The sequence below is a fragment of the Lampetra fluviatilis genome, chromosome 36 (genome assembly GCF_964198595.1).
Source record: "Lampetra fluviatilis chromosome 36, kcLamFluv1.1, whole genome shotgun sequence".
In the NCBI taxonomy this organism is placed as follows: domain Eukaryota; kingdom Metazoa; phylum Chordata; class Hyperoartia; order Petromyzontiformes; family Petromyzontidae; genus Lampetra; species Lampetra fluviatilis.
In genome coordinates this window covers 12194761-12219550 of record NC_136310.1, presented here as the reverse complement: position 1 = coordinate 12219550, position 24790 = coordinate 12194761, and the positions used below count along the sequence as shown (strand labels likewise).

General features: G+C 53.8%; 1 protein-coding gene across 5 annotated transcripts in view; it reads left to right on the top strand.

The window, feature by feature from the left end:
- Nucleotides 1–3522: 3522 nt before the first annotated feature.
- The window catches only part of LOC144945129 (outer dynein arm-docking complex subunit 1-like), a 29989-nt gene continuing 8721 nt past the window's right edge, over nt 3523–24790 (top strand). For 2 of the 5 annotated variants that reach the window (XM_078873415.1, XM_078873410.1), the window contains exons 1-7: nt 3523–3571; nt 4612–4688; nt 5958–6057; nt 8513–8702; nt 8876–8998; nt 9382–9495; nt 23815–23882. In XM_078873415.1, coding sequence (XP_078729541.1) covers nt 4622–4688; nt 5958–6057; nt 8513–8702; nt 8876–8998; nt 9382–9495; nt 23815–23882 — 662 coding nt within the window. In that variant the 5' untranslated portion in view covers nt 3523–3571; nt 4612–4621. The remainder of the gene's footprint in view (nt 3572–4611; nt 4689–5957; nt 6058–8512; nt 8703–8875; nt 8999–9381; nt 9496–23814; nt 23883–24790) is intronic. The other 3 variants (XM_078873412.1, XM_078873414.1, XM_078873411.1) reach the window with 3 other exon arrangements.

Sequence of the window (24790 nt, the reverse complement as noted above, 5' to 3'; positions counted from 1 at the left end):
CTAGAGCCCTGGACTCTCCTGGTTCGCCGTCCTTATCAGGGCCGAACAGGACCGAGCCAGCGGCGTGGTCCCGAGATCCAGAGCTGGTGCTCCTGTCAGCGCTGGTCTGGGACTCAGGGTACCGGGCCCGACTTACCAGTGTCGGGCCAGATAGCCTCCCCTAGCCCGTTAGAGGAGGACTAGGAGGCAGGCTAGAAAGTAGCTAGCGCGTGTATCCCCAGCTAGCCGGGTGAGGGGGCCGACACCCCCTCTAGAGTTGTATGCCACAACCGTGCTGTGTGTAATAAAACCCGTGTGCCTCCAACTCCGGCGTCCAAGAGTCGTGAACTCTACTACACAGGAAAGGGGTTCACCATAATAATGCGGACGCTCTTTCAAGGTTACCGCCTCGCACCTCATGTGCATGCCTCATGGGCGAGAGCGTGACCCACCAATTGACGCGCAGCTCAGACCAACGCAACAATGTGCTAAAATGGCTGACCCCCATGCAGCTTACCCTGCAACGGTTGGCAGAGGCTCAGGAGGCGGCTAGGGGCAACTCGGCCCTGAGGCAGGCGGCCAATGAACGGCTTTTCAAACCACATCTGTCCTCAACAATATGGGCACCGGGAGACAAAGCATGGCTCCACTGCCCCCAGGTCCCAGTGGGCACCTCTCCCAAATTGCACAGGCGATGGCAGGGGCCTGTGGAAGTAGTGGAAGTCAGGAGTCCTCAATGCGTGCGGGTTCAATTGGGTCGTCGCCGTTGGTTTGTGTACCCATCGCGGCTGAAACGTTTTTTTCCACCTGATGCGGACTCATCATCTCCACTTCCCCAGGGCCGGGTGTCAGGTCAGCCTGACGAGCTGAAGCGCGTGTCGGCTGATGTCTCACCTCAGGGCAGTTTTGTGATTCCGCCCACATGGTCCACGCGTCTAGCGCCCTCGACGTCGCAGGGGGTTCCGGTCCACAGAGAACGGGGAAGTCCGAGGACACCATCACCTGACCCGCCGCTTGACACGCTCCCGCCTCGGGGGGTGCCCGGGGCTTCGGGTCATCCTCCGGCTGTTCCCGGATCCTCCAGGGGACCGCTTGATGGGCAGCGTCGAGGACTCGGGCAAAGACTGCGCTGTTTAAATGACCATCCTTTAGAGTCCAGGTGCACTGGCACTCGGCAGTCGTGGGTGCCAACCCCGGCCACATGGGTCAATGGCTGATCCGGGCTCATTGTATGTTTGGGCGCGGCGCCACATGTGCGGGGGGGTGTTGTTTTGGAGATTGGTCTGCCTTGTAAATAGTTATAACCTTTTGGGGGGTCAATTGATCCCGGTATGTTCTCTGGTTCGCCTTGTTCTATATATTGTGTAAATAAGTATTTAGCTTAGTTCGAGTTCATTGTTATTATTGTTATTGTTGCGTTGATGTTGGAGGCCCACGCGTTACGTTGTATATGAAGGTTGGTCAGCTGAGACGGCTGAGTTTCACAAAGGGGGGGGGCGGTGATGTAGGGACGTAAATGGCGTCCCTGGGGTGTGACTGTTGTGAGGAGACGCGCTCCCTCACCTGCACTTACCTACCGATGGGGTCTCGAGGGGCCTGTCACGCTGGCTCGGGCTCCATCGGGAGAGGCAGGGGAAGTGACGTGGCAAGAGGCGGGGTGGGGCCACGCTCAGGGAAGGGGAAGGGAAGAGGCGGGGCCTTCGGACAGTGTCGAACAGTCGGTGTGGGGAACTGATGGTGGATGGTCACGCCGGGGGAAGCGGGAGCCGACGGTGTTAGGGCTCCAAGTATCAAGAATCCTCCCTCTCCCTCGTTGGGGTCTAGAGTAGCCTTGTTGTAGCTGATACTGTTAAAGTGAATAAAGTGTGGTGCCTCCTATCCCAGTGTGTGCCTCGTCAGACACGCATTACACATGCGCACCTCACACACACCCTCAAATTACCAACACCACACCGCCACTGTAGCTCTATGCTCACTCTCTCGCGCACACCGTCCGCCCCACGCAGTCGCACCACACACAAATTGCAGACACCACGCTGATGTTCTACTCCCACACAGAAATCACACTGCGCCGATACTCGGAACTAAAAGTTTATTAACGGCGCAAATACACTCTACCTGGAGGGGGAATATTTTGCGAGAAGAGCTTAGCCTAACTCTGCCTATGAACCCAGTCACTCAAACGTCCTACCACGTACCTCATAGTTGTACTCACAGCGTCGCATGGACGCTGTGAGAGTCGGAGGGAGAAAGACGAGCGAAAACCTCACCTATCACTGCCTCGTAGCAGCACTCGCTGGCATCACACGGATGCTGCAAGCGGCTCGAGGAGGCAGGACGGCAGGGAATGGGTCTTGATGGCCCGGAGATTGAAGAAAACTGACTTAAAATCATCCTGGGTTACTCTTTTTATTATCTAAACTTCAAAGGCCCAGGGTGACGTTGTACCGCGCAGCCAATCATGCGCTTACCCGCGCCGTCGTCCCTCTCCACCATCTCTACCGTTGCCTAATCCCCTCACTTCAAAGGCCCAGGGTGGCATTGTATCGCGCGGACAATCGTGCGCTTACCTGCGGTTACCACTGCCCCCCCTCCCCCACTTGTGACCGGCGGGCGGCGGCGGCCACCCATTATCCCTTTGTCTTCTGCCCTTCTCGCTCAGGGTTCCGTCCTCCGTTCTCCCTCCCCGAGTTGTACTTTATTGCGGTTGGCCCAGGGAACCTTTTCTTCCTGCGCCCATATAATTTTAAACCAATTTTAGGGGCATCGCAATATAACCTGCCCTGCGAGGGTCGGCCAATCTCCTGGCAACGGGAAACCATGGGACTTTCCCTCCAGGTGCGCTTTGGATTAAAACCGGATGTACCAGGCAATCCCCCACCAGGACACTACGTGGGTGCGCTGCGTGCGGGTTTGTGTTTAGTGCAGGGGTCGGGAGAGAATCGCGGCGCTTGCGGAGTTGCTTCACGGTTGTGGCACCACATATTTACGCGATCAAACTAAAATATATATCTATTATGGATAATATTGGTCGCAATAGCCTACTACGTGTTAAACTAACGAAGCGAGTTATCTCGCGGTAGAGAGATGGTATCTCCCTCGCCTGGTATGCAGGAGGTCGTGTGTTCTATCCCGGCCCTGACAATGCCTGCTGTGTATTGGGAGTTTGCATGTCTCTCTCCCCGTGGTCCCGTTAAGTTTTTTTTCCGGGTTTTATGGTTTTTCCCTCCACATTTAGAATCAGCATCGCCACACGTTTCGAGTGTTTGGCTGCTGCCACACATTCTCTAATGGTAATGTCAGCCACTTCGTTGGTCTATAATTTGTGGCCAGGTCGCTTCTGAAAAAATAGCTAATAGCTCGGTGGGCCTTAGCTGCTAAAATAAAACGTTAAATAGTTGTTTTAGTCAGTTGTTTTAGTTTCGAGTTATTTAGGGTACAGCGTCTGTAAATCGATGCGAGGATCGCAAAAAGACGATACGAATCGATTGTCCGTGACTCCGCCTTTGTGTCGCCGCGTACCCGGATGTCGACGCGTCGGGCAATGCGGGTGACGTCACCATAGCAACGAGACGCGGAGAGAAGCAAACAGGTCATCTCACGCTCCTCACTCCCTCCTCATACTCCCTCCTCACTCACTCCTCACACTCCCTCCTCACACTCCTCACACTTGCTTCTCACACTCCTCACACTCCCTTCTCACACTCCTCACACTCCCTTCTCACACTCCTCACTACTCTCCTCGCACTCATCTCACTCGCTTCACACTCCTCACAATCCTCCCCTCACTCTTGCCACTCACTGCTCATACTCTCACTGCTAACCCTATCGCACCTGTGGTGTGATGATGATGGTGGTGAAGCATGGTGGTGAGGCTGTGTGGTGATGGTGGTGAGGCTGTCTGGTGATGATAGTGAGGCTGTCTGGTGATGGTGGTGAGGCTGCGTGGTGATGATGGTGAGGCTGCGTGGTGATGGTGGTGAGGATGTCTGGTGATGGTGGTGAGGCTGTGTGGTGATGGTGGTGAGGCTGCGTGGTGATGGTGGTGAGGCTGCGTGGTGATGGTGGTGAGGCTGCGTGGTGATGGTGGTGAGGCTGCGTGGTGATGGTGGTGAGGCTGCGTGGTGATGGTGGTGAGGCTGCGTGGTGATGGTGGTGAGGCTGCGTGGTGATGGTGGTGAGGCTGCGTGGTGATGGTGGTGAGGCTGCGTGGTGATGGTGGTGAGGCTGCGTGGTGATGGTGGTGAGGCTGTATGGTGATGGTGGTGAGGCTGTGTGGTGATAGCGGAGTTCTGTTCTTACACGGATGTGATGATGTTGCCCGGCGACCCGAGTTCGATTCTTGCTCACGGTCACCACCAGTGACGATTATCTGAACCGGTCCTGTGCCTCCCCTAAATCGACTCAGCCTCAAATAAGTACCTGGTACGGTGTGCAAACATAGCCACCAGGAAGACAAAGGCGGCCGGGCGTGGTGTTGGCCACCCAACCCCTCGTGTGCCGTGCTGGCCTTCAATAGGTGCTCGCTTACAGCACCTACCCCCAACAGTCTGTTAAGGATAAACGGGGGATCTTCGTCTATGTATATTCTAAACACGTCGTGTGATGGTGATGGAGAAGCGTCTCGCACAGCAGGAGCAGGATGCCTCGGGGCCGCTCTGCACGCAGCCCGCTGTCCGACATGAGTGACGTGGATCTCGATGGCCTGGGTAATCTCATCCCGCCGCACGTATGGCCTTACAAGGGCCTCGCTACTGGAGGTGACGCGGCCCAGCGATAGCGCGTTCGCCGCTCGTTGTAGAAGGTTTACGGTTCGAATCCAGCGGCCGCCATGAGTATTGCTATACGCACCGTCTGCTCGTGTCATTCGCAAGAGCAGGTCATTGCGTCCACATTTGTTAAATTGACCCCCAAATTACTCAATTGGGATCACACATTTTAATCATCGCCACCTGCTTTCCAGACTCATGCCCCAAATCACTCTTGAAAATCAGACTCACCCCGATCTCTTTTGTTAATCACTTGGTTCAACTGTCCCTGCAGTGGAGGACAAAAAAGCAGACTTAGGTACCCTATCCCTTCACCCCTTATCAGCTGAAAGCTAGATATGTGGGAACTGGCAAGAACTGGTTCAGTGAAAACACAACTCAAGGGAGGTCTGTGATCAAAGGAGAATTTGGTATATGAATGGACAATAATCTGTGGAGGCAGTACTCAATCCCTTCATTGAAGCAAATAAAACGGAGACATCTCAGTCATGTCCATTGTTCTGGAGCTCGCCACATTCACTGGGAAGGATGCAGCCTTGAAGTGTGTTTTGGATTTGTAACGTGTGGATACCACCTTTCCTGTCCTAGCAGTCATGTGACAGTAGTAACCTTAAGTTACAGGGTGAAGTGTTCATGTGATGTTATTGATTAGTTCTGCTGCTGTCCATGTTCATTCAAAATCATTTAGATTGCTTTTGTTTAACAAACCACGGTCTTTGTTTGACTGGGTGGAGTCACGTGGTCATCATTACAATGCTGTATCCAACGTCGTTACATTTTATATGTGCATCTGATGATATCGAGATGCTGCAAAACAATATGATAATTTGTCTTTGTAAAAGTTAAGAACTCATCTTCAATTACTTTGCAAATATTTTTTTATACAGTATTCACCATAATCTCTTGTCTGCTTGGTTGTTAATTAATAGGCTGAAGAATGCACATTTTCTTGCTTTGATCCCCTGCCTGGGCTTGTCTGGGTCAGGGTGCCCAGGTGCAAGAGGAGGGTCGGGGTTTGGGCCTCCTACCTCTACTGTGTCAATGACTAAAAACCTGGGCCGTCATTGAGTTTAATGTCTCTGTAATGTGACACTGTCGCAAGTTAACTGACGAAGCCGAGTTGCTTTGTTTCGCATGGGATCAAATGGCTGAGAGTTCCATGCGGGAGCATTTCACCATCTTGCTTCAGCGCTTTTGTATATTCCACAGCAGAAGGGGAACTGAGCAAGCTCCAGCGGCAGTGCCGCATCATCGAGGGTGACCGGCAAACGTACAACATGGAGTCCCAGGATCTTATCCGCAGGCAGATGTAATGTAGCCCTTCTACCTATCTCTAAAAAAATGCTACGCTCATGCTGACAATGTGAAGGCTTTGAGTGCCCGCCTTACTAAAATTACCTTAACAAAGCACTGGTGTGGTGTGGCTATGTCCCCCGTGTTCAGAGGATGTATGATGAGCCGCTTGCATTCCCCTTTCTCTGTCTTTACACCATTGTGCTCTCTCCAGTATATATCCCTTTGTGACATGCAGAAGGCAGTGAGGCGCCATGATCGTTGACTTGCTCTCTCTATTAAATATATTTGCCCGCTGAAAGCCAACATTTTTTTTGGTAAGCTAAACTATTAAACTATTTTTATTTTCCCAGGTAAAGCCTACTGAGCTATACAGTAAAACCTTGGATTGCGAGCATAATTCGTTCCGGAAACATGTTTGTAATCCAAAGCACTCGTATATCATAGTACTCGTATATCAGTTGTGATCACGTGACGCTCGGCAGACAAAGCGTACACGTACTACTCGTATTGCAAGACCTCGCTCTTTTATCAAATTAATATTTATTAAAAAAATTTGCTCGTCTTGCAAAACACTCGCAGACCAAGTTACTCGCAATCCAAGGTTTTACTGTATAACTATTTTTCAGAGGCGACCTGGCCACAATGATAGCTCAACGAAGTGGCTTATGTGGAAATGTATAGCAGCCAAATACTCTCAACACATGTTTCTACAGTGAGGGAAAAATGTATTTGATCCCCTGCTGATTTTGTACGGTTGCCCACTGACAAAGAAATGATCAGTCTATAATTTTAATGGTAGGTTTATTTGAACAGTGAGAGACAGAATAACAACAACAAAATCCAGAAAAACGCATGTCAAAAATGTTATAAATTGATTTGCATTTTAATGAGGGAAATAAGTATTTGACCCCTCTGCAAAACATGACTTAGTACTTGGTGGCAAAACCCTTGTTGGCAATCACAGAGGTCAGACGTTTCTTGTAGTTGACCACCAGGTTTGCACACATCTCAGGAGGGATTTTGTCCCACTTCTCTTTAAAGATCTTCTCCAAGTCATTAAGGTTTCAAGGCTGACGTTTGGAAACTCGAACCTTCAGCTCGCTCCACAGATTTTCTATGGGATTATGGTCTGGAGACTGGCTCGGCCACTCCAGGACCTTAATGTGCTGCTTCCTGAGCCACTCCTTTGTTGCCTTGGCCGTGTGTTTTGGGTCATTGTCATGATGGAATACCCATCCACGACCCATTTTCAATGCCCTGGCTGAGGGAAGGAGGTTCTCACCAAAGATTTGACGGTACATGGCCCCGTCCATCGTCCCTTTGATGCGGTGAAGTTGTCCTGTCCCCTTAGCAGAAAAACACCCCCAAAGCATAATGTTTCCACCTCCATGTTTGACGGTGGGGATGGTGTTCTTGGGGTCATAGGCAGCATTCCTCCTCCTCCAAACACGGCGAGTTGAGTTGATGCCAAAGAGCTCCATTTTGGTCTCATCTGACCACAACACTTTCACCCAGTTGTCCTCTGAATCATTCAGATGTTCATTGGAAAACTTCAGACGGGCATGTATATGTGCTTTCTTTAGCAGGGGGACCTTGCGGGCGCTGCAGGATTTCAGTCCTTCACGGCGTAGTGTGTTACCAACTGTTTTCTTGGTGACTATGGTCCCAGCTGCCTTGAGATCATTGACAAGATCCTCCCGTGTAGTTCTGGGTTGATTCCTCACCGTTCTCATGATCATTGCAACTCCACGAGGTGAGATCTTGCATGGAGCCCCAGGCCTAGGGAGATTGACAGTTCTTTTGTGTTTCTTCCATTTGCGAATAATCGCACCAACTGTTGTCACCTTCTCACCAAGCTGCTTGGCGATGGTCTTGTAGCCCATTCCAGCCTTGTGTAGGTCTACAATCTTGTCCCTGACATCCTAGGAGAGCTCTTTGGTCTTGGCCATGGTGGAGAGTTTGGAATCTGATTGATTGATTGCTTCTGTGAACAGGTGTCTTTTATACAGGTAACGAGCTGAGATTAGGAGCACACTCTTAAAGGGAGTGCTCCTAATCTCAGCTTGTTACCTGTATAAAAGACACCTGGGAGCCAGAAATCTTTCTGATTGCGAGGGGGTCAAATACTTATTTCCCTCATTAAAATGCAAATCAATTTATAACATTTTTGACATGCGTTTTTCTGGATTTTGTTGTTATTCTGTCTCTCTGTTCAAATAAACCTACCATTAAAATTATAGACTGATCATTTCTTTGTCAGTGGGCAAACGTATAAAATCAGCAGGGGATCAAATACTTTCTTCCCTCACTGTAAATGAGGGGGGAAAACCCGGAGGACCTGGAGTAGTACATGCAAACTCCAAATATACAGCAGGCGTAAGGGTCGGGATCGAACCCACGGCCTCATGTATACTAGGCGAGGCAGATAACATGTCGCCACCACGGCGGTGGTTGTGTTGGCCCGACAGGTCCGAGATCTTCAAGCTGGAGAAGGAAAAGGAGGATCTGATACAGAGCGTCCGTCTATCGGAGCGCAAAAGCATGAGAATGCGGGACCAGGAGTGCACGGAGAACCTGCGAGCCATGCTGGAGCTGCGCGAGGCGCTGGAGAGTGATATCAGCCAAGAGAGACGCAGGCTGGACGAGCTCGATGTACAGGCAGGGATTCCTCACAGACTCGCAGCCTCAAAGCATTAAAGCTCGTCACTCCACTGACTGGTGTACAGTTCAATCGAGACTGTATTAAGTGTGAAAGGACAGGTGAACAGTTGGTTTGACTCGTGCACATGGTGGGTGTGCGTGTCTCACGTGTGCGTGCTTGGCGGTATCAGGTGAAACAAATGGAACGGAAGATGGAAGCGGAGAGGAGAAAGTCAGGGGGCTCCTCTGGCACACGCACACACGTGACACGGACGCACAAGTACACGCATGTGCTGGAAAATCGACTCGACACGGTACGTCGCACAACACGTCCAGCACTCTCGATGTGCTGTGAAAATGTGTTTTTGCGTGATAAATTGTGCTTCCGGGCAGTAAAGAAGCTGGTAAAGCCACCTTTAAACCTTTTTTATCCTGACAAGATTTGGTAGCGAAATTTTATTTCACACTACCTTCATCATGGGGTTGAGACAATATCCTTCCTATTCCCAATGACATGGTCACAAATCATTGAGAGCTCAGAGCATCACATAACGGGTTACATCAATCACTGTCGGCCAATCGCATCATATGATAGGTTAAACTATTAAAAGACAAAGCACAGGCAATTTCAAGTCGAGTGGGATGTTTATGAGTAGAGATGCATTGTTGCTAAATGCGCCCACACCTGTATTTGCAGGCGCTGAGCAAGTTTAACGTGCAGCTGACCCAAAATGCAAGATTGCGAGAAGACATTGAGAGCCTGAGAGTGGAGCGTGAGCACTTTGAAAATATCTACAGGAAACTGCTAAAGGTATGAACACAATGTTGGACACCACTACCCTGGTGATTCGATTATTTGCCTCAATTTGATTTTAGAATTGATGGGAGCTTTTAGAGTTTCTCGCATTGCACCTCTAATGACTGCATGGGAAATGTGAATCATTTACCACGAATATGATTCTTTAAATAACATCTGTTTACTGATAATGCAATTCAATGCATGTAATCGTGAGCTTAAGAAGTGATATTAGGTGAATAGATTCATTATTTCAATAACAATAAGCACGCAATTTGATTGTATACAGTCGTATCTGTGATGAGGTTTTCAGGTTAGTGATGTGCCATTCAATTAGGGTTGCCACCCAGTCGGGTTTGACCCAGACAGTCTGGGAATTGATATCTGCGTTTGGGTGGCAGCGTTTTAATTGTATTGAGTTTACCTTTATTACAGTATATTGCACGGTTTTGATTGACAAAGCATGACAGAGAAATATGTCTGGGCTTGGTCTACAGTGGAAAAGGTGGCAATGCTGCGTTTAGTGAAGTGTGCTGAGCTCTCGTGTGACTGCAAGTGGCTGCCATGCCGCATTGCAGCCACTTGGAAGTCACACGAGGACAGCGAGACAGAAACATGATATTGTCCGGCTCGTGAGGCGTTGAGGCACGTTTATTTTCACAATGCAATACAGTGTGGATTTATTTATCATGTGAATAAAACCACATCTCAACACAGTGGGACACTGGCCTCCTGGGGAAAGGAAAGGTATGTTTGTTTGTTTGCTTACATTAGTTATGTCCTGGCTGTGCCAGCTGTGTACGTGGCTCATTGGTTCTGGACCCCAGTTACTTTGTCCTGGACTGTTGCTCTGCTCTATCCTGTGTTTCCTTGCTCTGACCCCCACCCCCTCATCTTTCTTCAATCCTGATATGGTTCTTTATTTTTGTGAATTACTATGATATACAGTTCAATTCAGATGCTATTACTTTACATTTTCTGCTGGGATTTTTGTATTTTATGAGCAAAAATACACTTATCAGTCTTGAGCTTGGACTTGAACTGTGGCAGAGAGAGTCAGCAGAACGGGCAGCAGAAGGAAGGGAGTTCCAGAATTCTGAAGCAGTAGAGGAGCAGGAGTGATCTCCCACTGAACAAAGGTTGATGGGGGCTGCAATAGAAATATTTGGTTCATAGAGCTGAGAGTACATCAGGGGGTGTAGAGGGAGATGAGAGAGAAGAGATAGGTGAGCACGTGTGTTGGGGCCACTGGCCCCCGAGGTCTCTCCCTGCTGGGCACCGACTGCAGGGGTCCCGCCGTTTCCCGACCCCTCGCTGGTATGCGAACAGCTGCTGCCACCGCTGGGCTCATCGCTCGCGGGGTAAGGGCTGTCGCCCGACGGCTCCCCTCCCTGGTTCGCACCTCCGCGAGTTCGCGAGAGGGGCATGGCTCGTCGCCGGCTCCCGTACGCCTGTAAACACTGCGTTGCCTCTCCGCCAATCAAACGCGACGCCTCCCCTCGCACAGCCCCGTGCAGCAATCACACGCTCTGAACGGGGGGTCAGGGGTCGGAGGGCGAATGACGTTGCTCGCACACGCGCTCGTTCAAAGGGGCCGTGGAACAGGTGTTTACGATGGGTGTGAGCCCTCACAAGTCTCCACGGCGACAGACGGAGCGCGCACCCGTGGAAACACCGACCACCCACAGCACCACGCGCTTTCACCCGCTCGTCCAAACCACAAGAGGCTGCGATGGGTTATTAATGATTTATTATCGGCCGACTGTGATTCACTGTTGGGTCAGTAGGGATCGGCAAGGCAGGCCTACACTATCGCCCAAGGGTCTGTACCCGATGTATCTAATTTGATAGGCTCTAAGCGGTTTTGGTTTCTCTAGCCTCAATCCCAGTACTCTCTTTCCTCTTACTCACAGTTTAGATGCGCACGGCGCTCCGGTGGTCTCGTCCTCTCCGCACACTTCGACGCGTCGCACGGATGTTCGAGTGGCCGCACTGGGAACCGTCCCGGGCGCTGACTTCCGGAGCAAGAAACCGCTCTGCCTGTCTGCGCCCCCCTTTTATTTTTTACCTACATCAAAGAACGCCGACCCGAGGGCCTTCTCGGCCAATCAGGTCGCCACGCCCGTTCAGCCGCATTCCCGGTTTCCCTAACAATGGGTCCGCCGTTGACTGCGGCGCCGGCGGTGGTCCACGTGCGCTTTTGCTATGCTAATCAGCCATGGTTTCCGTAACAAAGGACTCGCCGTGGGCTGCTGCGCGGCGGCGGTCCCCGAGCCCACCCACTATGCCAATCAGCCGCCCCCCTCCTGGCTTCTCCCTTCGTTCATGGCTGCGGACCCCTGCCTGCCTTGCCGATACGTGTGTGTGGGGGGTGCGTTTCAACTGTGGTGGCTGGACAGCCCCCGCCGTGACCATGCAATCTCAACCCAGGTCACAGCGCCGCGGTGCGAATTAGCATCGGGGGAGGTCGCCCAATTCCCTGGCCGCAGGAAACCGTGAAGATTATCCCTATGAGGCCAGGTGACCTCCCCTCGGAGCTCTATGGGGGGGAAATGTTGTGAGGGTGTGTTTATGTAGGGGGTGGTGAGGGGGAAGCGGGGTCGGCCCCGTCGCTTGGTGGTGGCGAGGTCGTAGATGGGGCGCCCGCCGAGCGGCTTCGCGGCGGCGGCATCACACGTGCAAGATAGTATAGTGTGATAGGAGGGGAGAGTGCATGGAGGGGAGTAGATTGGGATGAGAGAAAATAGAGCTCACAGCGAGCAGTAGAGGTAAGCGGGTAGTGGTAGGTGTAACGGGTTCCGGAGACACTTGTAGAGGTAACTTCTTTATTACAATCCAACCAACAGTCCAACAGTCCTGATACTCTGTAACAACTCCCAGGTACACAGCCTAGGTACACAGCCTAGATACACTACTCTGGCTACGCTCTGGAACTCGCCCTCACAAGGTCGTAGAGTCGGGAGTTCCAGAGTCCCACCACTGGCTCTCACAGCGTCCCAGGGTCCTCAGATGGCTGGTCTTGGGTATTGGGGTCTTGAGCTACGACTGGCCCTGATCGTCCAGGGAGCTCCCCTTTTATGCCTAGTCCCCAACGAGGGGTGGGGCCGTGTGTGCCCCCAGATATCCCACAGAGCACACACAGCCCCCCCCCCCCCCGTTGGTGGCGCCAAGTGGCTTAAGCGCCTGGGCCACCCGGGAACCCAACGCCTGATGCGGCCCAGCCTCACCCAGGTACAGGCAGTACCTGGGTGTGGCTGGGCCGCATCAGGTATTCCACAAAAAAAACTTTACAAAAAAAATCCAAACTTCTCAAATGTCATTACTAACAGTTATTTAACTTCAATGGGTTATTTTTAACATGAATAGAATATTGAAGAACATGAACGGTTCTTCTGAACATGGCTTTTCTTGCCTACTTCTTGCTGCCAGAGACCTGGCAGCGCTTCCTCTCACATAGCTGAGCCACATTTGTCTTGAGGGAGGAAGCAGTTGAGACCCTAAGTATGGCTTGAAGATGATCATCAGTAAGTCTGGACCTGTACTTGGACTTATTGAAGTTCAAGGTGGAAAAGAGCTTTTCACACAAATATGTGCTCCCAAAAAGGCACATGGTCCGCTTGAACATTCAGGAAAGCTCAGGGAGGCTGGGGTTCAATTCTCGCAAAAATTGCCCAAGCTTGTCTTCTTTTCCACTCACCTCCCTGAACTTGGCTTTGAGGTCAGAGTTGCACTGCAGGTCAATGAGCTCCATTTGAAGCACATCAAAGGAGAAGGGATCCGCAAAAATTTGAAAAGTGGCTCTGTGCGTCTTGAAGTCTGCAAATCTGTGATCAAATTCCTCCTGTAGCCTCAAAATGGCATCAACATACTTCTCACCACTGAATGGTGTGCCTGCATTCAGGAGTGCCTTGCATGCTGGGAAATGGCAAAGGTTTGTCTGAGAGAGCTGGGCTTTCCATAACACAAGTTTTGTGGAGAATGCTCTCACGTTGTCATAGGCAGCACTGACGAGCTGCCCCTGGCCTTGTAACTTCTTGTTCAGTACATTCAGCTCATGCGTGATGTCAACAAGAAAAGCTAAGTCCATGAGCCATTTGGGATCACTTAGCACAGGAACAGCCACCCCATCCTTCTCCATGAAGGCTTTCACTTCTACTCTCAACTCAAAAAATCTCTTCAAGACGTTTCCCCTGCTGAGCCAACGTACATCGGTGAAGTAGAGCACATCCTCATATTCTGACTCCATTTCCTCTAAAAAAGTACGGAACATCCGGTGCTTTAAGCCCCTGGATCTGATTTGGTTGATGCATTTCACAACAACAGACATCACATTGTCAAACTTCAGGCATTTGCTGCAAAGGGCCTGCTGATGGATGATGCAGTGAAGAGCAATGGCCTCCTCCACACCCTCCTCTTCTAGTTTTCTTTGAACAAGTGCCACCAGTCTATTTTTCCTCCCTGTCATTGATGGCGCTCCGTCGGTTGTTATTCCAACAAACTTCTTCCATGGCACACATATCAGGTGTAAATAATAATGTAAAACAGCCCAGACTGTAAAATGTAGATATTAGCTCAATGACGTGTTATAAACTGCTGCGGTTTAGAATAATCCGTCTGCGTAAAGAAGCTCCAAAAACCTCACAGCGCAGCGTTTGCGTAAAGGAGCCGTGGTGTCCCTTGCATTTGCCTTCAATTTAACAAATTGTGTGTGTGTGTGTTCCGTTCGTTTTCTCTGCTGGACACAGAAGTCGCCTTTGCTCAAGATGCCACTTTATTAATCACTGACACAAAGACTGATACCGTCACTGCAGTATAGCCTAAATAAGTCCCACTGCATTGTAAGTGGCATGTGTGTGCTGTTTTAAGCATCGTTGTATGTGCATTCCAGGCCCTGTGCTCGTTGTACCTGCGCTGTCATATGTACTTAGCGTTCTGGCACCTTGTGATTTACAAATGAAGCACTGGATACATCATGACCTGCGCGAAAGAGGGCGGAAAACTATGAATTTCACCCTCCTGCTCTCCGCACATCCAAAGCCACTCTTTTTGTGGGGGTCGCTAGCCCCCGAGATCCCTCCCTCGATAATACTAACGGCCGGACTAACATCATCAATCGCCCCCCCGCTGCTAAGCGAACCGCCGCTAGGCTCCTCACCCATGGTGTGGGAGCCGTCACCCGAGGATTCCCCTCCACCGCGGGTCCGCGTAGCAGGCATGGTTAACCACGTACGCGCACACCCACACACAGCTCTGCACGGCACTCACCCAACACTGACCACTCACGTTAGGATCGCGCACCTGTGTTACACACGTCGTGAACGTGCGCGCACACACATACAGCTCCACACGCGATACCCACTCTTGCGCCGCTCTGCGCCGCGCTGGCCGCTCACGTTACGATCGCGCACCTGGGGTACGCCGATTACGCACGCCGAGAGCTTACGCAAGTAACGAGCACACGCAAGCGGGGCACACGCCGACACGACGACTCGTCCCCTCCCCCACTCGCGCGTGCACATCAACACAAATATCGTACAAGGACGATTCTTGTCTCACACGGCTGCGTAGTCACGCCAACACACAAAAGTGCTCTCCCCGGGCGTTAACGCACACACCTCCGTACCCGCACAATCGTACAGAGACCACGGCCTTTATGCATACAACGACCACACACTCGCGAATGCAGTGCACGCTAATACCACGTTCCAAAAATACCCAACAACACGGTTTTGTTACTACGCTCGAGATTTTATTAGCCCTTGCTAACCAACCGAGCCACCCGTGTGTGTGTGCGGGCCAGCAAGGCGCTTCTAACCCACACTCTGGTGCCGTGTAGCCCTATTCTATGCTGCGCTCTCTGCTAAACCGCTTTCCTACTCGTCCTTACCCCGAACTAACCCTCTCCTACGGATCCTACTCTCCGCTCTGAGGTGTTGTAAGGCGCGCAACACGATACCGTCTGTAGTCCTTGGTGACCTTGCGGCGCTCAGATCGTCCTGCAGACAATCTAGCGGCTCGCCCGATGACTCCTTCGTCGCTGACCCCGTGTCCAAACTCCAGAAGAAGAGACCTCCCTACTGCCCCTGCGTTTTCTTTTAAACTATTCACATCAAAGGCTAGGCGCCCCCGTCCCGACCGCCTTGGTCTCTCGACCAATCCTGAGCCTAGGATTTCCCGCTCTTTTGCGATCCCGCCGGCCTTTGAACTTTCGACCAATCAGTCGTCCCGGGTCCTGATCCCAGCTATCTGCCTTGCTGACCCGTGTTTGTGTTTGTATGCGTTTCTAACTGCGGGGCTCTCTGAGCTCGCCGTGGTCGTGCAATCTCAAATCCGCCCACGGCGCCGCAGTGTTACTTGGCCTGGGAAGGGTCCTGTCCAATTCCCTGGCCCTGAGAAACCGTGGGGTAACCCCCCTAGGGGGCCCTCGGGTGAAAACTCAGGGTAGGTGACCCGACCACGAGGCCCTACGTGGGTGCGGGTGCGTGTTTATGTGGGGGGGGTGATGGGGGGCAGTGCGGCGGTGGAAGCCGGGCGGCTCCCTGGCTCGGCCGAGCGGCCCCGTCGCTGTGGCACCACATAGCCCCCCGGGGTGCCAGTCCCCGTCCCGGGTTGACTGGAGCACCTCGCCTGGGTTGCCCCCACGAGGTATCGCCGCGGGGTCCGCGGGATTCGCCCGGCCCTTGTGGCTGGCCTCGGGGGTGGCGGCTCCGTCTCCTGGGGCTCCGGCGGTGGTCTCCTCCTCCATTCCAACGGCTCCCCTCGGTCTCTGGCACCTGCGGGCTGGGGAACAAACTCAGAGGCGGTGGGGTTTAAGGGTCGCCGTCCTCGTCGCCCCCGGCCCCGCCCGGGGCCCCTCGGAGCCCGGGGCTCCGTGGGGCCCATATACTGCGCGAGGCCCCCGGGCACGGGGGGTGGGGGGACCCCGGGGTTTCGGGGTACTTGGACGGCGGGGCTCCCCCCCTCGGGGGCTGCTCGCCACGGCTTCAGTCGGCGGATGTTGACCACCATCTCCCGGCCCCTCTCTCCTCCCTGAATCAGCACCGTCCATGGTGAGATCTGCCGTCTCACAATCCAGGGTCCTCGCCAGTAGGTGGTCAGCTTCCCCACCTGTCCGGCACCGACGCGGGGAGTGTACAGCCACACCTCGGAGCCCGCAGTGTAGAAGGGGGGCTCCATACGGGGTCGGGCGCCCTGCTCTTGCCGCTGGTGCGCGGCCTCTCCGTGCGGGTAGGCTCGGCCCCTGGCCCCTCGCAGGGTCTCCAGCAAGTGCTCCACGGGGTGGCTCCCTTCCTCCCGTTGCGGCGGAGGGACACCGAACAGCAGATCTGCGGGCAGGCGAGACTCGCGACCAAACATCATTAGGAACGGGGTCTGTCCTGTAGATGTGTGAACGGCGGTGGTGTAGGCGAACAAGGCATAGGGGAGGTGTTCGTCCCAGTCCTGTTGATTCGCGGCCGCCATGCGTTTAAGCTTCCCGGCCAGAGTCTGGTTCATCCTCTCTACCATCCCGTTCGCCTGGGGGTGATACGCTGTGGTTCGGTCCTTCTGGATCCCGAACTCTCGGCACAGCGCCTGGAATAGTTCGGCCTCGAATTCACTACCCTGGTCGGTAATGACTCGTTCGGGGATCCCGCACTTAAGTACGTAGTTTTCCACGAAGGCCCGGGCCACTACGAGGGCTGTTTTATCCGGGATAGCCACCGCCACGGGGTAGCGGGTGAAGTACTCCACCGCTACGAGAATATATCGGTTGCCCCGGTGGGATCGTGGAAAGGGCCCCTGCAGGTCGATTCCGACCAACTGATTCGTCCGACTGACTCGGAACAGCCTCAGGGGTACCTGGTACCTCGCCGGCTTTTGCCCACACTGCTGACAGGCCCGGCAGCCCTGCACCCAGGCGGCCACATCTTGCGCCAATTTAGGCCAGAGATACTGGCGACGCAGAGTCTCCCGGGTGCGCCGTTCCCCATCATGGCCCCCGAGCGGGTGGTCGTGTACCAGTCGTAGTAGTTGGGGTCGCACATGGGCGGGAACGCAGATGCACCCCGGCTGCCCAGCGTCGGCCAGTTCCCTCACCACCCCGTTTTCTACACACAACCGGGCATACAAACCGCTCCAGGGCCCTGGTAGTGCATCCTTCCTCTCTCGCAGTGCCGCCTCCACCGCCGCCAGATCCGGATCCCGCTGCTGGGTTTGTCGCAGCTGCTCGTCGTCCAAGCCCGGGAAGGCGCAGCCGACATCCTCTTGGATCCTCCCGGTTGGGGTGGGATGATCCGTCTGTCCCCGGGCTCCTTCTGCAGGGGTTCCTGCGGTGCACACTGCACTCTCTCTCGGGGGGGGGAGTTTAGTTTCCGCGCGCTCCTTGGGTTCTGCTGCTTGGCGGCAGCGTCCCCCCGTGAAGCACGGGCAGGCGTCTCCCTCCCTCGTCTCAGCGCGCACCGCGGGCCGTCTTGACAAGGCGTCCGCGTTTGCGTGTGTCCGCCCCGCTCGGTACTCGATCTGCAGGTTGTACTCCTGCAGCTGCGCCAGCCATCGAGCCATCTGCCCCCGCGGTTCCTTGAATGTAAGGAGGAACTGCAGTGCATAATGATCGGTGCGCACACGACATTTCCTGCCGTACAAGTACGGTCGGAACTGTTTACACGCGAAAATTACAGCATACAGTTCCTGACGGGTTACACAATAGTTCAGTTCGGCCCCGCTCAGGGTCCGACTGGCGTACGCGATGACCCGCTCCGTCCCACCCTGCACTTGCGACAGCACCGCGCCCAGCCCACTGCTGCAGGCGTCAGTGTCCAAAATAAAATCGGTGGTGAAATCTGGGAAAGCCAAGGTGGGGGTGTGGGTGAGGTGGTCTTTGAGTGTGGTGAAAGCCGTCTGGCAGGCCTCCGACCACTGATAGGGGTTCTTAGGGGAGGTGAGTTGGGTGAGGGGGCGTGCAATCTCACTGAATCCCTTTACAAATCGACGGTAATAAGTGGCGAGTCCCAAGAATGACCTGATCTCCGTCAGGTTCCTCGGCCGCGGCCAATCCACTACGGCACGCACCTTCTCGGGATCGGTGCTCACCCCTGCCTCGCTGACTCGGTGTCCGAGGTACCCCACCTCGCGTTGCGCAATGTAACACTTACGTGGCTTGAGCTTGAGATGGGCTGCTCGCAGTCGCTGGAATACTTCCCGCAGCCTGGACCAGTGTTCGGACAGCGACCTACTGAACACTATTACGTCGTCCAGGTAAATCAGGCACTGTTCCCACTGCAAGCCCCGCATCACCAACTCCATCAACCACTGGAACGTCGCGGGCGCGTTAGTGAGTCCGAACGGCAACACTCGAAACTCAAACAGGCCCATCGGGGTGGTGAATGCTGTTTTTGGCCGATCCTCCTCCGTCATCTCCACCTGCCAGTAACCGGACGCCAGATCGAGGGTGGAAAAATACCGCGCTCCTGCGAGACTGTCGAAGGTGTCGTCGATGCGTGGGATGGGAAAAGCGTCGCCGAGGGTGACTGCGTTCAATTTTCGGTAATCAACGCAGAACCGAGTCGATCCGTCCTTTTTCGTTACCAGTACCACCGGGGCAGACCAAGGGCTCGCGGAGGGCTGGATTATGTTATCGCGTAGCATATCCGTGACTGCCTCTTTGATCTGGGTCCGTTCAGGCGCGCCCACTCGGTATGCGGGGAGTTTGATGGGTCGGGCTGCACCTGTGTCAATTTGGTGCTTGACCAGGTCGGTCCGGCCCACGTCCGAATCGTGCTCACTGAACACGTCGGCGTACTCCCGCAATAACCCGCGCAGCTGATCGGCCTCCCCCTTAGGTAAGGCTGCCCAAGGCACATGTAACGCATCCTGCAGGGGAACAATCTCGGCTCGGGGGGTCGGGCCGACCCGCCAGGCCAGATCCTGGCTGTCCTCGGGGCGGCCAGGGTCCTCCGCCCAGAGTGCGAACACCGAGTCGTTCGAGTGGCGAGCGTGCAGGGGGTGTACGGTGGCTACCGGGGTGCGTCGTCGTATCATTGCCGGGGTACTGTGTGGGTTAAACACACGTATAAACAATCGGTCCCCATCTGCGTTTACCAACGTGGCGGATCCCACTATCCCATACCGTTTTGCCAACTCCGGGTGAGGAGTTAGCATTACCTCTCCTGATGGTCGGAGCGCCACCGGCACCAGCATCTCGGTGAGTGGGTCGATGGTGACTGCCGTCGCCAGGATAGCGACCACAGGTGCGAAGCGGGGGCGCGTTGGTTCTCGTCCCAGGAACGGTATCCGCTCGCCGTTGCTCTCCATGGTGGCGCATCGCTGGCGGGGTTGCACGTTGAGTCCCAGCCGTTCTAAGAGGTCGGTACCTGCGATACACTCGTGACACAACGCACTCGACACGTAGAACTCCTGGGTGCACACCTGACTGCCTATGCGGACCTCTAGGGTGGCTCTCCCCAGCAGCCCCATTCCGGCTCCGCTCGCCGTGTGCAGCGCGCGGTCCGGTGCCTGCAGGTGACGCACGTCGACCCCGATCGCGCTGCAGTGCGCTGCGCTCACGAGCGAGGCCACCGCCCCCGTGTCCAGCAGAATTCGGGTACGCACTCCGTTTACCTCCCCTTCCACGAGCGACGTGGCCCCCGTGATCCCCGCCACCAGCTCCCGTAGCCAGTCGCCAGGAGTCACCGTTTCCGTGGGCGTTGTTGTTGGAACCTGTGTGGAGATCACTCGCTCGCCATTATTACCGTCTTTTTGCATCGGGACCGCTTCGAATGCACCCCCAGATGGTCCACTCTCTAGGGGGCGTTGGGGTTTAACCCCCGGCGCGTTTCTAGCGCGGGCGATCTGCGGACAGTCTCTCACGAGATGCCCTCGCCGGTCACACAGGTAACACGCACGGGGGGCCGTCCCGTAGGAGCCCCCCCGTCCGTTCCCTATCCCCCCTCCGGCACGCCGCTGCCCCGACTCTGCCTCTAGTCGGGCTACCCTCCCAGATAACCCTCCCACCGTGGCGCGTAGGTCCCCCATTTCGGATCGGATGGTCTCAACGGAGGATTGCACCTGGGTTACCTGGCCGGCTATATCTCCCATGCCGGTCTGTAACCCAGCTACCCAACCCGGGGTTGTCTCGCGGGACACTGGAGGTTCTCTTTCCCGGCCCCTTACCGTCCTCGCGAGCTCCTGTTCCTCCTCCTCGTCTTCCGAGAGCAGGCTCGCAATGGCGCGCTCTCGTCCCAGCCCCCGGAGCTGCGCGCGTTCGCTGTGAATTCTTTCACACTTACGTGCGCGCTCGACAAGGGTGTTAAAGGGAAGACGTGGGCAGCTCATGTCTGGCTGCCACCACGCCGTGCGAGACAGGTACCGCTGGATTTTCTCGGCAGCCAGTTCCTCAATAACCTCAGTTGCGTACCCCGGGCGTGCGATCTTTGTTAACTCGCGCACATCCTCGGCGTAATCACGGAGATCTTCGCCAGGTTGGCGACGGCGCGCCTCTAAGGCCGATTTTGCTTCCTCCTCGTCACGTGTGCCAAAACGCTGATCGAGTCGGCGCATCAGCTCCTCTAGCTGTGTCTGTGCGCTCGCGGGTAACGCTTCTACAAAATCGGCTGCCCGCCCATCAAGATTCATATTAAGTTGACGTACTGCTTGCGCGTCCGTCCATCCATTAATTTCCTTGGCCCCTAAGAGATTGCGGGCGAATGCCTTCCACGAAGGGGCCCCCCGGCCGGTAAATATCAGTCTTATTTTGGCGTGAGGTAACGTGGGGGTCCGTACCGCTTCCGACACCAATTTGTGGGGGTCGCTAGCCCCCGAGATCCCTCCCTCGATAATACTAACGGCCGGACTAACATCATCAATCGCCCCCCCGCTGCTAAGTGAACCGCCGCTAGGCTCCTCACCCATGGTGTGGGAGCCGTCACCCGAGGATTCCCCTCCACCGCGGGTCCGCGTAGCAGGCATGGTTAACCACGTACGCGCACACCCACACACAGCTCTGCACGGCACTCACCCAACACTGACCACTCACGTTAGGATCGCGCACCTGTGTTACACACGTCGTGAACGTGCGCGCACACACATACAGCTCCACACGCGATACCCACTCTTGCGCCGCTCTGCGCCGCGCTGGCCGCTCACGTTACGATCGCGCACCTGGGGTACGCCGATTACGCACGCCGAGAGCTTACGCAAGTAACGAGCACACGCAAGCGGGGCACACGCCGACACGACGACTCGTCCCCTCCCCCACTCGCGCGTGCACGTCAACACAAATATCGTACAAGGACGATTCTTCTCTCACACGGCTGCGTAGTCACGCCAACACACAAAAGTGCTCTCCCCGGGCGTTAACGCACACACCTCCGTACCCGCACAATCGTACAGAGACCACGGCCTTTATGCATACAACGACCACACACTCGCGAATGCAGTGCACGCTAATACCACGTTCCAAAAATACCCAACAACACGGTTTTGTTACTACGCTCGAGATTTTATTAGCCCTTGCTAACCAACCGAGCCACCTGTGTGTGTGTGCGGGCCAGCAAGGCGCTTCTAACCCACACTCTGGTGCCGTGTAGCCCTATTCTATGCTGCGCTCTCTGCTAAACCGCTTTCCTACTCGTCCTTACCCCGAACTAACCCTCTCCTACGGATCCTACTCTCCGCTCTGAGGTGTTGTAAGGCGCGCAACACGATACCGTCTGTAGTCCTTGGTGACCTTGCGGCGCTCAGATCGTCCTGCAGACAATCTAGCGGCTCGCCCGATGACTCCTTCGTCGCTGACCCCGTGTCCAAACTCCAGAAGAAGAGACCTCCCTACTGCCCCTGCGTTTTCTTTTAAACTATTCACATCAAAGGCTAGGCGCCCCCGTCCCGACCGCCTTGGTCTCTCGACCAATCCTGAGCCTAGGATTTCCCGCTCTTTTGCGATCCCGCCGGCCTTTGAACTTTCGACCAATCAGTCGTCCCGGGTCCTGATCCCAGCTATCTGCCTTGCTGACCCGTGTTTGTGTTTGTATGCGTTTCTAACTGCGGGGCTCTCTGAGCTCGCCGTGGTCGTGCGATCTCAAATCCGCCCACGGCGCCGCAGTGTTACTTGGCCTGGGAAGGGTCCTGTCCAATTCCCTGGCCCTGAGAAACCGTGGGGTAACCCCCCTAGGGGGCCCTCGGGTGAAAACTCAGGGTAGGTGACCCGACCACGAGGCCCTACGTGGGTGCGGGTGCGTGTTTATGTGGGGGGGGTGATGGGGGCAGTGCGGCGGTGGAAGCCGGGCGGCTCCCTGGCTCGGCCGAGCGGCCCCGTCGCTGTGGCACCACATTTTCTCTCCCGGCTCTCTCTCTCACTCTCACACGTACACAAACACACACACACACGACCCCGCCCCCCATGTCACTCACATGCACTGGACAGGCACACAGTAGGAAACCAGAACATCATAACATTGTCCCACACAGCAGCTAACAGCGGGGTTGCTACAATATAAAACTCGCACGCCGCACTAACATTCAACTTTCATATTAAGGTGGGGGCCACAAAATATCGTCCCGAGGGCCGCAATTGGCCCGCGGGCCGCGAGTTTGAGACCCCTGGTGTAGAGGAAAGAGTTGCAGTAGTTGAGCAGGGAGGTTATGAAGGCGTACACAAGGGTCTCAGCGGTGGCTGGAGTGAGGAAATAGTGGATGTGGGAGATGTTGCACAGATAGAGGTATGATGTCCTTCACAGTTGAGAAATGTGGGACGAAAATGAGAGCTTGGGCGCCATGACGATTCCAACGTTTCATATACTCTGAACACTTTTTCACAAGATGCCCTTGGGTTTGATGGCATTAAACCACCTACTTTGTAACTGCAGTGCTGCGTGTTTGATGCTGTAAAACAGAGCTGATGCGCCACTTAATGATACCTGTTTGGAGGCTAAAATGTATTGCTTGCATAGGCAGGGCAGGTAGACATGTGACTCTGAAAGTCAAATTCAGATTCCATATGTGGCTTCCAATGTTACGTCCCAATCTCCTGAAACTTAACTTAAAGACAGATTTTTTTTTTTATTATAAAGACATATTCTTCAAGGAAGGTGCAGCAAAAAAACACTACCTCTCATCTGTGTAAATCTGGGCAGAATTATATCTAGATAAATCCTATTTGTAGTTATCTGCAAACTATACTCTTATCATGAGGTACGTGATAAATGCCTCTTCATCATCTGCTAAAAATACTAGCAAAGGCTTCTCAATATCCTTTGCCTTCTCAATAAATTTACAAATACAAACAAATAGACCAAAATAACAAAGGTAGAATTGTTCTTCCAGGGTTTTCGCTTGTATTTCCCCTGCTGTGTGTGTGTGCAGGAGCTGCAAGACACTCACCGCGAGATGGACATCGTCATGGACACGTCTACGGCAGCTTATGACTCCAGGTAGTAAGTTTTATTCTGATTGTTCAGGCTGAGGAAGAGTGAAAAGTCAAAACAATAAACTCCCAGTGGGCAGTACTTTCACACTCAAAAGTAAAAGTGATTTCCTGCTCAAATGAGTATGCAGCTAGTGCTCGTCTCCTGCTTACAACCCTAATCCAGGAAGTTAAAATTCATAATTCCTATGACAAGGGCAAGTCCATCCATGGGATAACCATTGTTAACTTCCCCATTAAATGGCACCCATTTATGGACCCTTGAGAGATGATGGGCTTATTTGCAAATGCGACCTGGCCTGTGAACTCTGGTCGGTGAAGAGTGTCTGTGTGTGTATGTGCCAGTTTATTGCATTCACTCATTATTTACTTTTATTTAAAACTGGGTGAGAGTCCATTGAGCCTATAGGTCTCTGTGTCATAGGAGACCACGGTTCGTAAACAAATACAGGAATAGAATGCAATTGCACAACTCTGAAAGTTTTTTTTGTAAAATATCTCGAACAAAGCTCTTGTGACTGTAAGTTAAATACATTCCTTGAAATAGGCAAAACATCACAAATACAATACAGTATGCTCATTCCTCTTTACAGGAAGACCTTGTGTAGCGCGACTTCATAGAAAACGGATTCATTATAGCGCTCTTTGTCCTGGAGAAAAATGTTACTTAAACATTAAAATCCAAAAATCTAAAAAGCACCTAGGAGTGAGAACACACAAGCGCCAAGGAAACGCACCTACAACCATCTTTACATTTACTCAGCTAGTGAGAGCGATGTACGCTTTGAGCCAACCCGAAACCCACCCCCCCACGATTCGACCATCACAATTCGTGGCCACGATTACCAGTTTAAAAAAAAAAAACATATTCCCGGCAGTAGCTCCTCAAACCTCGTCTGCCACCACTGCCATGTA